The following is a 14287-nucleotide window of genomic DNA, read 5'->3' on the forward strand; positions in this document are numbered from 1 at the left end:
TTCAACCAAACATAGCCTGCTTTGGCATCTAATCAATAAACATCAAGAACAAGGTGTAAAATATGTTTCCGCTATTTGAGAAATGATCAAATGAGCCAGAGGAGGCTGTACATAACTTTGCCACTTAGATTAAATTAGATGATTTCTAAACTTCTATGTGTGATATTGCATTAAACCACAAAGGTGCTTTCGGTGCTTCACCCCTCAAGAAGCACAAACAAGGATGTGAACTGAACACTATCCAACACATGCAGAGACAGTAAAAATGAGGAAGTGAGGTGTGGTCTGGTGGTTTCACAGCGCATTCAACTGATAACACAGCTGTCACTTCAACCACAAACAGGATCCATGTCGACAGGCACCTGAAATACTTTTTATTAAATAATTCATTTGTGAGAACATAACAACTACAATACTATGAATGCTGAAAGGTGTCTCTCATATACAGTCTGCCCATGTCATGTAAATCGAAGCAGACAGAGGCCATATTGCACTTATTGCACTGTGCTAATAAAAGTAGGCGAAACACAAACAAACGCGAGCTTTGTCTGACCAGAACTCATGTTCGTTGTTACTCTATAAGCACTTGGAAATTTACAACAAAAAAATGGATTCCCCAAAACGTTTGAAAATAAATCTATATTACAAAAAGAAGCGTAAGCCGTCATCAGATGACAACTAAGTGTAACAGCTTATGGTGTAGAGCTCTCTTTCAGTCAAGGCATGATGACCCATGATGACCCTCTGCACAGGAGCAAAGCCGTTTACTGTTACTACTGAATGAGCGCTGAGCTCCTCCCATCAGGACGTTGCATGTCGCTGGCATGGAAGAAACTGAAGCTCAGCCCAGAACATCCAGACTGTACTGTGCAGGAGTCTGTGTGTGTGTGTGTGTGTGTGTGTGTGTGTGTGTGTGTGTGTGTGTGTGTGTGTGTGTGTGTGTGTGTGTGTGTGCATGTAAAGTTTGACTGTGCTGAAAGTGAATGATGAATTCTGCCCAGTCTGATGTATTTGTTTACTTGCAACAGGACATTATGTATGAGAGCTAACAGGCTATAAACGTGTGTTTCTGCTGTGAAGGTGGGCATTTTAACGTGGGAATTGCTTTCGGTACCCTTCATTTTTCAGCCCTGGAGGTTGCCACTTGGGTAAAAGATAGATAGTGCATAAATACACAGCCACTTCTTTAAAATTCCATAAAGAACAAAAGAGAAATATGAAATATCCACACACAGCTCAGGCTGCAACATGTCCTGACAAAGATTCAGTTCTGTCAATAAATTCTTGGTATCTTGTCAGACTCACAGTGAGAGCAACAAAAGTGAGTCAATGTTTTCACCTTTGACACAGTTTAGTCCAGTCTGTAAAGAGAGAAGTGGAAAGAGAAGTCCCTCTTTTAGCCTGAACAACCACCGTCAGTGTCTCGTCTCCAGTGTCCTCCCTCAGATGTGTTGCTGGGTGTTAAACACAACCTAAAGGGGGACAGAATCCCACTGTGGCGCAGTACCAGAAACGTCCATGTGGGGCGCTGGACAGCTCAGTCCTGAGGAGCTTGGTTTATCACCTTCTTCTTACGGACTGAGACCAAGTCGTAGAATGGATCCTTGGTGATACTAGCTCTGTTTGAAGTAAAGAAGACGATCATTATACAGATGCTGATGCACGATGTTAGTGTGCGTATGTGTGGGCTTGTATCTGTCGTCCAGGTTCAGTTTGGAGACATGGTGCTGACGAATTGTTATGAACTGTGACATTTTGGGTGGTCCTCACTCCTGAAAAGAATTGGTTGTAGGTTGTAAGAGAATTAGGCGTAGTTAAGGTTTAAGTTCAAATCAGATCAGACCACATCCCAAGGATGTCGCCCTGACCGCACAGGTATGAGTAAGATTCAGTATAAAATAGGGTAAGGGTTGGTGTTAGGCATTAAGTTGCCATGGTTACGGTTAGGCAAACAGCAGTTTTACTGTGTTGGTGACTCTCATGCCCATCACTGTCATTTCCAGACACAGTAGGCAGCTAGTTCAGAGAAAAGCTCTGTAAAACCCCCTGAAGGTAAGCACCAAACCACAGGCAGAAGATGGCAGCGACCACCTTGTCGACAAAGTGGAGCATTTAGCTGCTAAAGAGTAGCAGCTTTCTAGCCACAAAGTTAACTAACATGTTACAATCAAAACATAAAGAAGTAACGGCTTTAATGACAGAAACAGAAGTTTGGAGGAAGTTGGAGGTTGGAGGTTTTCCTTTAAAGAGAAGTACACCCAGCAAGCAGCAATAACCTTGCTTGCACTGTGTGGTGACTACCATGATGCTCTTCCCACATCCTGTGCGGCCCAGCTCCCATAGTACAGTAAAATACGAGATCTGATCACGACTGGCTGTGGTCTCCAGCACAATAGACCACCCCTGACTTCACCCAGCTGCTCTGCTGGGTGTGGACAGACTTAAGGCGTCACCCCACACAGGTAAGTGCTGCAGTCAGGTTACTGTAATACAGCTGAATAATGGTCCTCACAATTACACTAAGACAGACCAGCAGGACTGCAGGAATGAGCAGCTGAATGTGTGCATGCATCACCACACTGTGCACTGTCTGCTTATTTACATGTTGCTATTTGTGTGGACGTTTGCACAATCGCACAAGCGTGCGTGCGTGCGTGCGTGCGTGCGTGCGTGCGTGCGTGCGTGATCTGACCTGATGGCCTCGATCCAGGAGTCTCTCTCCTCCGCGCTGGCAGCACAGATGGTGTAGGACTGGTGCTTCCCCTCCACCACTCGGCCGTCCGTCTCTGTTTTGCACGCTTTGATCTTCTGCCCTCGGCTGTTGGGGTTGTACAGCTCCAGACAGTACTAGACGACACCAGAACCATGTAACAATGAATCTATACAGCAGGTCTATCGATTGGTCTAAGAGTGCCCCTAGACAACACAAAACAAAAGAGTTTGCTTTTGCCAGTGTTGAAAGAGGACACAGCTGACAGGATCTTACCGGTTTGCGAGGATACGGCACTTCTCTCACACAGAGGTTCTCTAGAGGGATGATGCCTCTGGGCTCTTTATCCTGCAGACAGATTACAAAGAGACAGAGTGAGTCAGGCGATGTATCAGGAGGGCAAGAAGGAAGAGCTGAGAGGAAAAATGGCACTGTGACAAAAAGAAGAGAAGCAGAAGACGACACATAACTTTAATTATCAACTCTATGGAGATATTTTGACAGCCAAAACGTACGTAAACTCTACACTGATGAAGAAGAGTGTGAGACTCTGAGGGGCCATTGTCGACTTTCAGATGACAAAAGTCACTTGCATTTTCGTGTCACGTGGCCAAAAATAGCCTTGACCCATATAACTTCCAAAAAATAGCTCATGAGCATTTTTTGCTCAGGTTTTCACACCTAGAGCGTCTTGGTAGATGCTGCTGTGAATACTAAATAAACTAAAGTCTACTGTGCTGAAGCTGCATGCTGTACAAGCCCAACCGCACACCATGACCTCTTTCAGAGCAAATGACTGAATTATAGGAGAAAAAAAAGTGAAAATAAACTTAACGACTTAAAAGGAGCAGTATGGGAGCCTTACAGTGGTGAACTCAAAGTAGTAGAGGCAGTTGTCAGTCAGGATGAACCATCGCCTCTTCCACGTCTTAACCCGACCTCCTGGAACACAGAGGAAGAAAAATTAAGACCACAGGTGTTTGCTGTGCTGGCTGCTGTCAGTGGAGACTGACAAGTGTCAGAAGTTGAGTAACTTCATAACAAAGTGACCAAAATGCAAATTTGTGGGGTGACTGTTTGAAGTTAAACTGAAGTGAATACTCCACTACTGGGCCACTGCTTCCTCTGCACTTCCCTGTTTTTAAACTCATGTAGAAGCTTAGTTAGACATAATGCAGCATTCAAATCTGTTTAAACATCCCTAATTTTTCATAAAAGATTATTTTGTGGAGGTGTTCTACCAAGTTTGAGGAGCCAGCCTTCTCTGTCAGGGTTGAAGAAGGTGTGAGTCAGATCATTCCCATCATCCTCTGGGATTTTGAAAGGCTCGTTGCGGATGCTCTCGTACAGTTTCTGAGCAAAGGAATTGAATAGGTTAAAAAAATAACAGTGAGGACACAAATTTCCAGATGAAATATTGCTGTCATCATTTACTTAGAATTGCATTATTCACTGAATCATCTGTATTGTGTTCACACATTTGTTACAGCAGCAAGAATAAAAAGGAGAGGCAGAAAAAGAGGCTCTGCACTCATTCGAAGGACTAGGAGACATATCGCCTCGTGAAGAGTGGCTCAGTCAGGTGTGACTGACCTGCAGGTGGAAACGGCCTGAGAACAACCTGGATGCGGTTACATGTGTGTGTTTCTGTTCCAGATGATGTGTGATGTGGTATTATTTTTCCCAAGCAGAGAAAGTGCTGCCTGGTTTCACAAAGTATTAGCTTAACTCATTCTCATACCAACCCTTCACAGACTAATGTGCACATTATGTGCAATCTCTTTTGTGGTCGCTTCCACTCTGTAACAATAAAACTGTACGCTTGGAAAATGAAAACAAGGCATTCAGAAATGAAACCGACACTTCCTGGTTTGCTAAATCGAGCACAGGGATTCACTTGAATACCCCAAATAACTCTATTTACCGTATGTGGTGTCCTGAAATGGACACACCTGACATGCTGGATGCATGTGGTGAAAAGCCTGCATCCTGGTAGCTCCACACAAATAGAGCACAGCTGGATACCTACAGTAAAGTAGCTGCTCATGTGCATGAATCTCAATCACTGCTGTGACTGCAAACAATAGTCATATTACTGTAATGTGTAAGTAAGTAATGCAATGCTGCAAACAAGTTTTGTTTGTGCATCAAAAGCCTGATATTCCTGTTGTCCTAGAACATAAATGCGCTGCTCTGTTGCACTGGGGAACATGGTCCTTCATTCTGATCAACATGGGCACTGAATCCCTCACACAGCATCCTGCTGCCACCGGGTGCTTTATCCTGCAGCTGAAAACAGGCAGTAATGAAGCTTTACAAGCTATTTTCAAACATTTGTGTCTTAAGGAACAAATGGGTTTGGGGCTGAGATCCAAAGGCAGGGTGGGGGAGTACTGACAGATGGCAGGCTATCACATGGTTGCTTTTTGGTCTTGTCATTTGTTGACAATAGGAAAACATGGAGAGTAATGCCAGCTGAGCCACAGTACAGTAACCAAATCTCCAAAGGAAAAAAAACTTTGAAATTTCAGCTGTTTTCAGACACTGTGATTGGCCAGTGGTTCTCACCGAGAGCAGGTCATCGGGTAGATTCTCTCCGTTGTTGATGCCTCTGTTCATGGAGATGAAACGCTCCAGAGTGGTCTTGTCCTTCACACAGGGGTTGTGGAGGCTGGTGTTGAGCATGATGATGGCAAATGACAGGATGTAGCACGTGTCTGGTGTTTAAGAGGAAGTTTCACACACAAAGAATAAGAGGAAGCAACATGATGTTCAGAAAGGGTCAAGTAATATAGTCAACACAGTCTTTGAAAAGAGAAAGATCTGGTAAGGAAAGACAGAAAGTCAAACTGAGAGAGGCGATGTGGTCCTTTAAACGCCCCCTCCTCTGCACACATGTTCACACGCATTCACACCAACAGCTCAGACACGAAGTGGACAGATCTTATATTTGGTGAGGCTCACCGGTCGACTGGAAGACATGCGTGTTGCAGTCACAGTAGCGTGTGGCGAAGGCCTCCATCATGCGGTCGATCTTCTGGGCTTCACCAGGCAGACGGAAACTCCACAGGAACTGTCTGTCACACACATCACCATAACATAAACCTCTGTATGTCATGTCTACATGTTTATTTATGCTTGCGACCAATATATGAACTGCAGATTAACCACATCTGGAGCGAGTGCGTGTTTCCAAGTTCCAAGCAAGATACAGCGGGACCTTTCCAGAACACTTATTTTAATGCAACCTCCTTCATAACATTTAGAGAAAACTGTGGACTCTATTTCTCTGGACTGATTTCACAGCAAATTAAGAATCTACATACAAAGCATATGATCCCTGAAAGGCACTCCAGCACTTTAGCCCTGCACCTCCGAAAAGATGGAAGACAAGCAAGTGATAGAGTGAGAGTCCACAGCACCATAATGCAACAGGTCGTATCTTTCCATTGGACTCCTCTTGCCAGGTAAATGCCCACGTTTCCAACTCCACACCTCCGTTTGTGATGCTAGCTTTCTATTAAAAATGAGTAGCCACCAGTGCACAGACGATATGACCCTGATAACATCACTGTGATGTCATCCAGGTCATTCTCAGTCATCACGAAGCCCTTCCACAGCCACAGACGGCTGGTTTTCCCAAGATGAGTAGCGCTCCCTATGATGAGTAATCTGATTGGTGGAGTGCCCCCCTCATATCTGCATCGAACTCTGACGCAGGCGGCAGTGTGTTACTTTCCACTGACGACATGACATTTCTATGCTAACAGTAGCCCCTCTCGTTCTCCGGGAAAGCTCACTGAACGCTCCAGAGTTATGGCTGCTGACACTCCGTTCCAGTCCAAAGTTCATCTGACAGTTACTCATTTCAGTGACCTTTGTGACTAAGGACTGAATACTGTCATCGACGCTGTCTTGATGTGTTGTTTTTCACGCATCAGCGGCTCCTTTGCTCTAATTCCCTCTTTCTTAGCTTGACTTTGTTTCTTTATTTTTCCATTTTTCACAAATAAAACGAAGCACAGTCACATTTATGTCGGTAAACTGTTTTGATTGATGCTCTGACTGTAAGTGAATCTTGAAAAGAGAGTGATGATGATGATGAAGATGATGATGATGATGATGAGTGAGAGTACAAGACGGGACAGGAGTAAAGACGAAGGAAGCTGACCTGAGGGCCTGGACCAGGTTTAGGTCGGAGAACTCGTGCAGCTCTACAAAGGCCTTCAGGGTCTGGAGGTGGAGCTCCTCCCTGTGGGACAGACGGGGGAGGAAGAGGACGTCATTCACTTTCCTTCTTTCTCTTGTTCCTTCCCTCTTTCTCTCTGTCCTCCTGTTATTGTTTCCTTTTATCCTTGCCTTTCTTCTTCCATCACCTTCTCATTGGTCTTTTTAATGTTCCCCTCTTTCTCCATATTCCCTCTCTCCTGGCTGCTTTCCCTTCCTCCACCTTTCTTTTTTCCTCTCATGAAACTTACCTCTGCATCTCCTTCATCCTCCTCATCCATTTTCCTTTCTTTCTATTTACTACTCTGCCATTTTCCTTATTGTCTGTATTTCTATACCCCTTCACCTCTCTGTCTTCCATCCTCATCCTCTTTCTGCCAGTCTTTCCACTCTACCGTCCTCTTCCTCACCTTTCTCCAAGAAACTCTCCAATGGCTGTCTTGTTGAGTCCCTCCTCCTTGTAGAGGAATTCAGCAATAGACTGAGCACTTCCATCCAGCAGCTTATTCTCCACCAGGTAACTGATGCCCTGCACGCACGCACGCACACACACACACACACACACACACACACACACACACACACACACACACACACACACACACACACACACACAGTAGATTGTTTACTGAACATATACATTAGTGCTTCCCCTTGATTTCTATTTATGATTTGTTTAAATGCACCTAATGCGCGCATGCAAGCACACACACACACACACACACACACACACACACACACACACACACACAGACACACACACACACACACACACACACACACACACACACACACACACACACACACTGTGCTGTGGTCGAATGTGCTTAGTTTCAAAATGATCTCATCTCCGGTTGGCAACACCAAGTGACCTCACAGTTTCTGTAATCCTAATTCCTTAAACCCGTTTTCTCTTCCTCTTTCTTCTCCATCACAGGGTTTGGAGATGAAGGTTAAAAATACATTTGGTATGGAAATAAAACAAAGTCAAATGATCTCTGGAAGCAGTAACCTCTAATGCACATGTCAACATTGGTAAACATGACACATCTGCAGAAATAAGGAAAGGAGAGTCAAGTTTGTGAATATTGAAACTATGAAAGGTTTTTCATGTGTGTGAGGTCGAGATTCTTTCTTAGATTTAGACTTAGACTTCCTTTATTGTCATTGCACAAAAAAACACAGCAGTGAGATTTTGGCAACGAAATGTCGTTGCTTGGCTTCCGGATTACAGCAGAGATGGAAATTAAAAATATAGTCTATATAACTAAAGAAAACAACAAGAGCTAAATAATAATGATTTCGCAACGCACACCATCAATTCAAGAAAAAAATGCAAATATACATGTTTTTTCAAGGCAGCGTCATGTCATGCAGAACATAGCAGATGTGTTTTTTTATGTTTTCCCTCATCTTTTAAATATATCACACATTCAGATGGGTTAGAAAGCTTATTATTAATGTTGATATAGACAAGTCTCACAGAAACACGTTCACCTCTAAAGTCTGTCTGAAAGTTCTCACAAACTAAAGCAGCACCTGCAGGTCAGAGCAGACCTATTCCAGTATGCCAAAGCGGTATGCTTTTACTTTGTGTTTGTTGTTGCAAACATTTGTGTCCACAGCAGGACCAGTGTGACGTGTCACTGAAACCACAGAAACTGTGCTGTGGACCTGCACCAGTGTCAGCTGACAGATTCACAGCAGGTCTAGTGTGGTTAAGAGAGAGGAAGTCCACACAGCGACTCACAGAAGGGGCTCAGAGACACACCGTGAGACGTACGAGGCGTTTTCAAACCGTTCGAGGAGAGCAACAAGTCATTTCAGTTCAATTCAATTCAATTTTATTTGTATTGTGCCAAATCACAACAGAAGTTGTCTCAGGACACTTTCCATACAGAGCTGCTACAGACCCAGCTCTTTTTCTTTTTCATACCAGGCATTAAGCTGAACTTATTTTAGCTGATACATGTTGATTTTTGTCTCAACGCACACATGCACACATGTCAGCACTCACCTTTTTGGGGTCCATGTTGAATTTCTTCTTCCCATTTGAGAACTGTTTGCTCTTCTCTAAAGTCTTGCTGCAGGAAAAAAACCAACATTGGATAAAACGCTGAATGAGCATTTCTTCTATTATTTCCTTAAAGTCCTCTCAGAGTAAACACACACAGAGCTACAATTTTGTGGAACAGCAGGACAACAATGGTCAGAAAGCAACTGTGAAACTGAAACATACTGTATGATTAATATTAGTAAAATAAAGAGGGGAGGTTTAAAACCAATGGCTGGTTGTAAGATTAAAACTCACTTTTCCTCCGCAGACTCAAAGCTGAGGATTTCCGCCATGACGTTGTCTATCTCCATCTTTAACTTCTGGACAGAGCAGGATGAAAGAAAAGTCTTTAGCATTTGTTTCCTCAAAAATGAATACATTTATTTATTTATTTAAGCTAACATATGTTTTAGAGTGTGTGTGTGTGTGTGTGTGTGTGTGTGTGTGTGTGTGTGTGTGTGTGTGTGTGTGTGTGTATGTGTGTACCTGGATATCATCCAGAAGGTCTTTCTTATGCGTCTTAATGCTCTCAATCTCCATCCTCTCATCTGCCGTAAAATCTGAGGACACTGTACAAAGATGGGAACAACAACGTCAAACAGATTTTCAGGAATTCAGATTCACATCCAACAATCAGGACATTCAGTTAAAATAATGACGTAATCTACTTTGATGGCCTAATCATCCATTGTAGGCTTCCTTTTGAGACCTCGGAAGATCTGAAACACACCCAAGCTCTGTCATTTGGAGAAGGAGACCATGACGTTTTACAGACCTTTGTCCAGAGGAAATGTGTTCAGTGTCAAGGTTTTAAAGCCCTCTGTGGGACTTCAGTATGCAGTCACCTTCTTTCTCTCACTTGACAGACAGACGTGTTGTACTGTATCAGTACTGTATTTGAATAAATCTACATACAGTATCAATGCATTGCATATTTAAAGATTTAACCACAGCACGAGGAAGAGAGGTTTCCCTGATAGATGTGCGAGACAGGTGCTGCAGTTTTCACCTGAAAGATATGTGTCACCGCAAAATATGACCAAAAATACATTTCTTGAAACACAAGAGATGTGAGCATGCAAACACATGGATGCATAGTGAAACACAGCTAACGGGCTGTGGAGGCCTCCTCACCATCCCTCCTCACTCCCACATTAGAGGAGCTCAGTGAAGTACAAACATGGTGCACAGTATGAATCATGAAAACTTACACAACCATACAAAGGTTTTCATTTAGGCTCTGAAGTTTCTTAAGAAATAATACTTGAAGGTTGCTTGGTGACATCAAGCAACAACCTCTGGGGCTGAAAAATGAACTCAACTGATGCGAAGGACGTGTAATATTTACCATGGTCACCATCTTAGTTTAGTATGTTAGCATGCACCATTTAGCACAAACACAAACTACAGCCGAGGTGAACGGGACTGGAATGAGTTTTGCAGGTAGTTGGTCAAACTAAACTACACTATTGAAAATTTTGACCTGATGATGGCGCTAGATGAAAGGTGAAGGGACCACCAGCGTTTTCACAGTTCATTCTGGGGGGACGTAAGAAATGTCACGGCAATCCATTCAATACCCGCTGAGATGGTTCACTAAAAGCCACAAATGTCAGCCTCATGGTGGCGCTAGAGAAAAAGCCAAGGGATCGCAGAAATCCTCAGGTTTCTTCTTCTGGGCCCCATGAATGTCTGAACCCAATTTAATGGCAAACCATTAAGTGCTTGTAGATATTTCGCTAAAAGCCGAAAATGTCAAGCTGCTGGCGGCTCGAGGATCACTAAAGTCTGCAGGAGTCATTGTCTATGAACATCTGGTTATCCATCTATAGTTATTTAGATATTTCAGTCTGGATCAAAGCGATGGATCGACCAACTGACATTGTCATCCCTTGAGTCACTAGAATCGCTTAAATTCATTCATTCAAAGACTCATTTGTCTTACTGTGATCTCTGAATTTGACATTCTTTGGTCTCTGAATCGGACATTCCCCCTCAACATCCATATTTTTCCTCACTGAATTATAACTTTCCCCTCAGAATTTTGAAAGGAATATCAGAACCTCTTCACTTATAGTAACAGATAGTATAGTAAAATAGTAATAGATGGTACTTGACATCTACTCAACGTATTTGTGTTCTTGTCAAAGTAATCACGGCCCTCAGATGCAGATTCATGAGCTAATATTGCTGGTCTGATGTGTTTTTTGTTCTACTTAAAAAGTTAAAATTTTTAATTTGCAAAGGCATCCAATGCATGTTTACAGGTTTGATTTTCCAGCAACAGCAATTGTGAATTTTTAAAACGCTCTTCAGTCAACTCCCAGCTCACCCACGCTGGAGAATCTCCCTTGATTGGCTTTAACGCCATCACACAGAAGAATGTCATAACCTTGTGGTTGGTTTACTTAGCTGGTGCATTTGTTCCTTCTGGAACGAAGGATGAGCAAGGTAGAAAATGACATTCCACATACGACAGCAAGCAGAGAGCAGTTCCCACAAAACAAGAACAGAAGTAATATCAATGTCATTCTCATCATCAAGGAGTTTTTGGAAGGCTAACAGTGAAACTCGACCTGCGAGTATGAGCTCTGGTGCCTCCCTCACTTGGCATTGTTTCACACAGTTTGAGACACCAACATGTGGGTTAAAGATTGCAAGTTTTATTCACAGTGAGAAACAACCCTTGTGGAATATATAGTTAACCAGATGGTAGCGACCAAGACTTCCTGTCGAGATCAGTGAGCCATTTGGTGTGAATGATCTGAGCTCAGGACATCCACTTCCCCACCCTTCCTTTGCACGTCTTGTGCAACAAAGCTGAGAGTCATCAAACTCTTCATCTACATCACTTAAACTCTGGTTTTAATCCAGAAAAAATAACTGTGGACATACCTTAAATAGCTTGGCACTATGACTTTAAAGGTGGATTGAACGTCCAACTAAAGACAGCGACTTCTGTTTTTATATTATTACCAGTGGTGTGTGGTCCTGAGAGCTCTTTGTCTGACTGTCTCTTCCCTGTTTCAGCTGTGCATCGTTGCACCGCAGAGTCCAGATGGTGATGAGTGGTACAAGAACTGAGCACCAATAATCTGAATATTTAAGAACCACCTGTTGCTCACAGCACACTGAGAGGTCACACCAGAAAGAATGAAATTCACTTTTAATAGAGTTTTATATCACAGCTGTTTCTAAACTGCAAAGCTGACAGAGGGAGGAAATGGAAGTTGTTAACCAAAACAGCTGGGACATTATGAATGATGAAAGGTTTTCTGTTTCCTGTCTGAACCCTACTGGATTGATTACCACAGATTGGGGCTCTAGTGATACACATATCAACTAGATGAACAATGACATGATAGTTACCTCATCATACACAGGAATAAATTAAAAGACAGTTAACACAGGTAAACAGCATAACACACTATTCCTGAAATTAAAATATCAACACATTTATTGAGACCACAAGAAATGCCAATGGATGCTGTCTCTGTGGACATCTAAAATATTATATATATCTATATATATAGAGAGAGAGAATAAGCAATAAAAAGAGGGAAGAACAGCAATAGGTCTTACCCATTTGGAAATCAGTCATTTATATCCAAAAATGAAAAATTGGCAATACCAAAACAGCTGCATAAAGTTGAGATATCAAGATATGCAGACGACCTCAGCTCATCATGCAGTCACACTTAAATGAAGCAGACGGTGTTTTCTAACCCCACCTCTTCCCCATACATCACATTGTCAAGCTAGCATCAGCAAACAGACAGGAGGAAAAAAAGGTTGGACCTCCTTCAAAATAAAACCCTGACTGCATGTCCAGGAAGTGAAAAAAAATCAAGGAGCGTTAGGCGGTCCTTTCTTAACATTATAAAGGGGCTGTAAGACCTCTGAAACACAGAATAGAACTTCAGTTGTTATGAGACTGACAGTAAGAGTAGAACAAATAAAATATGCAGCATCAATGAGAAAACAGTAACACATCTTGCTCATTTGCTTGTGTGCCTTCAACATGACATTTTGTTGACCTGAGACTACGTTTGCAACACTGGAAACACAGCCGTCATTGCACAGAGGAGGTGACAGCGGGCGTTTTGAAATTTGGTTGGACAATGACACCGAGTTGCAAAACACAGTTCAGGACAAGAAGTTTTGAAAGTCAGGAATCGCATCAGAAGGTGAGGTAATCTTTGAACTCCTCACACTTCTCAAAACTGCAGCTGAAATCAACACCGTGACTGACAAGCTCCAATTGATTCTCCTTGAACTGCAAAATAGGCACTTTTATTTTGAAGATAAAAGTGTCTAATTGAGGTGGACTGAGTCAGGCTGACTTGATGGTTGCTAACATTTGGAGCAGAAGTCATGAGTGGTTAACAGGGTGGCTTTGCAGCAGCATCCTGAACAGTATCTGACTGTAAACTGTTGGTTATTGAAACTGATGTGGAACATCTGCACATTGACTAAAATACAAAGACAACCTCAATAAAACTCAATATTAGCAATCTGACAACACAGTCCAGGCACAGGATGCACGTTACAATAGGGACATTTTCACAATAGAAAAGAATTTAGGAAGACAAAATTATACACAGTGTTCAGGCAAAAAGGTATTTCAGGAGTTTCTCACGGTTGATCACACTAATGCATCAGCTGTTTGCCTAAGAATAAAACATTTTCACACTTATGAAAGTAAAATGGAAATGTGTGAAGGTCAAGTCAAGCAAACAGCTCCTCGTGGCTGCATATGCTGAGAGTTTTACACGTGCTGATGAAAACGATGCAGAGGCGCCATCTAGTGGAATATCTCAGGTATTGTTTGTATGATCATGGGTGTGGTGTGATGTTGGATGTGTTTGCATATTGCTGTGACTTAGTCTCCATTTGTTTTCATGTTTCATGTCCACTTTACTAATTAAAATCAGATTTAAAAGTATGTGAAATAAACTGAGACTACATTACAAATGTGTGTTTGTTAATATACAAACTGAAATGAAACTACAAGTACAACTACTGCAAATCTGCAAGCAAACAAAGAGAAAGTTTTAAATAAAGCTGGGTGTTATTGTTATTACCTATTGCAACAATGTCTTTTTCCACATCATTCATCACATTTATACCAACCGTTCCAACTTCCGGCGCCGTACGAGCGGCAGCCTTTTACAGCAGCTCGCGAGACTCTTAGGAGTTTTTCTTATCTTTCTGTTTTTCTCATGTGTCTTTTTTTTATTCTTTTAGTTTAAAAGTCCCACTCTTGTATATATACTTGTTTTGAATTTGCATTG

At 42.4% G+C, this 14287-nt stretch overlaps 1 protein-coding gene across 1 annotated transcript; it reads right to left on the reverse strand.

Annotated features, from left to right (window-relative positions):
* Positions 1-348: 348 nt before the first annotated feature.
* On the reverse strand, positions 349-12691 carry cyth4b (cytohesin 4b). The gene is made up of 13 exons (XM_070974205.1): positions 12576-12691; positions 9480-9562; positions 9249-9313; positions 8955-9021; positions 7348-7466; positions 6882-6962; positions 5675-5787; positions 5279-5427; positions 3952-4063; positions 3576-3652; positions 2987-3058; positions 2693-2847; positions 349-1619 (listed from the first exon to the last, which is right to left on the reverse strand). The coding sequence occupies exons 1-13, from the start codon at positions 12592-12594 to the stop codon at positions 1538-1540; spliced, it is 1194 nt and encodes a 397-aa protein (XP_070830306.1). The 5' UTR covers positions 12595-12691; the 3' UTR covers positions 349-1537.
* Between the last annotated feature and the right edge of the window lie 1596 nt (positions 12692-14287).

Source organism: Chaetodon trifascialis, chromosome 2, assembly GCF_039877785.1.
Source record: "Chaetodon trifascialis isolate fChaTrf1 chromosome 2, fChaTrf1.hap1, whole genome shotgun sequence".
Lineage (NCBI taxonomy): Eukaryota > Metazoa > Chordata > Actinopteri > Chaetodontiformes > Chaetodontidae > Chaetodon > Chaetodon trifascialis.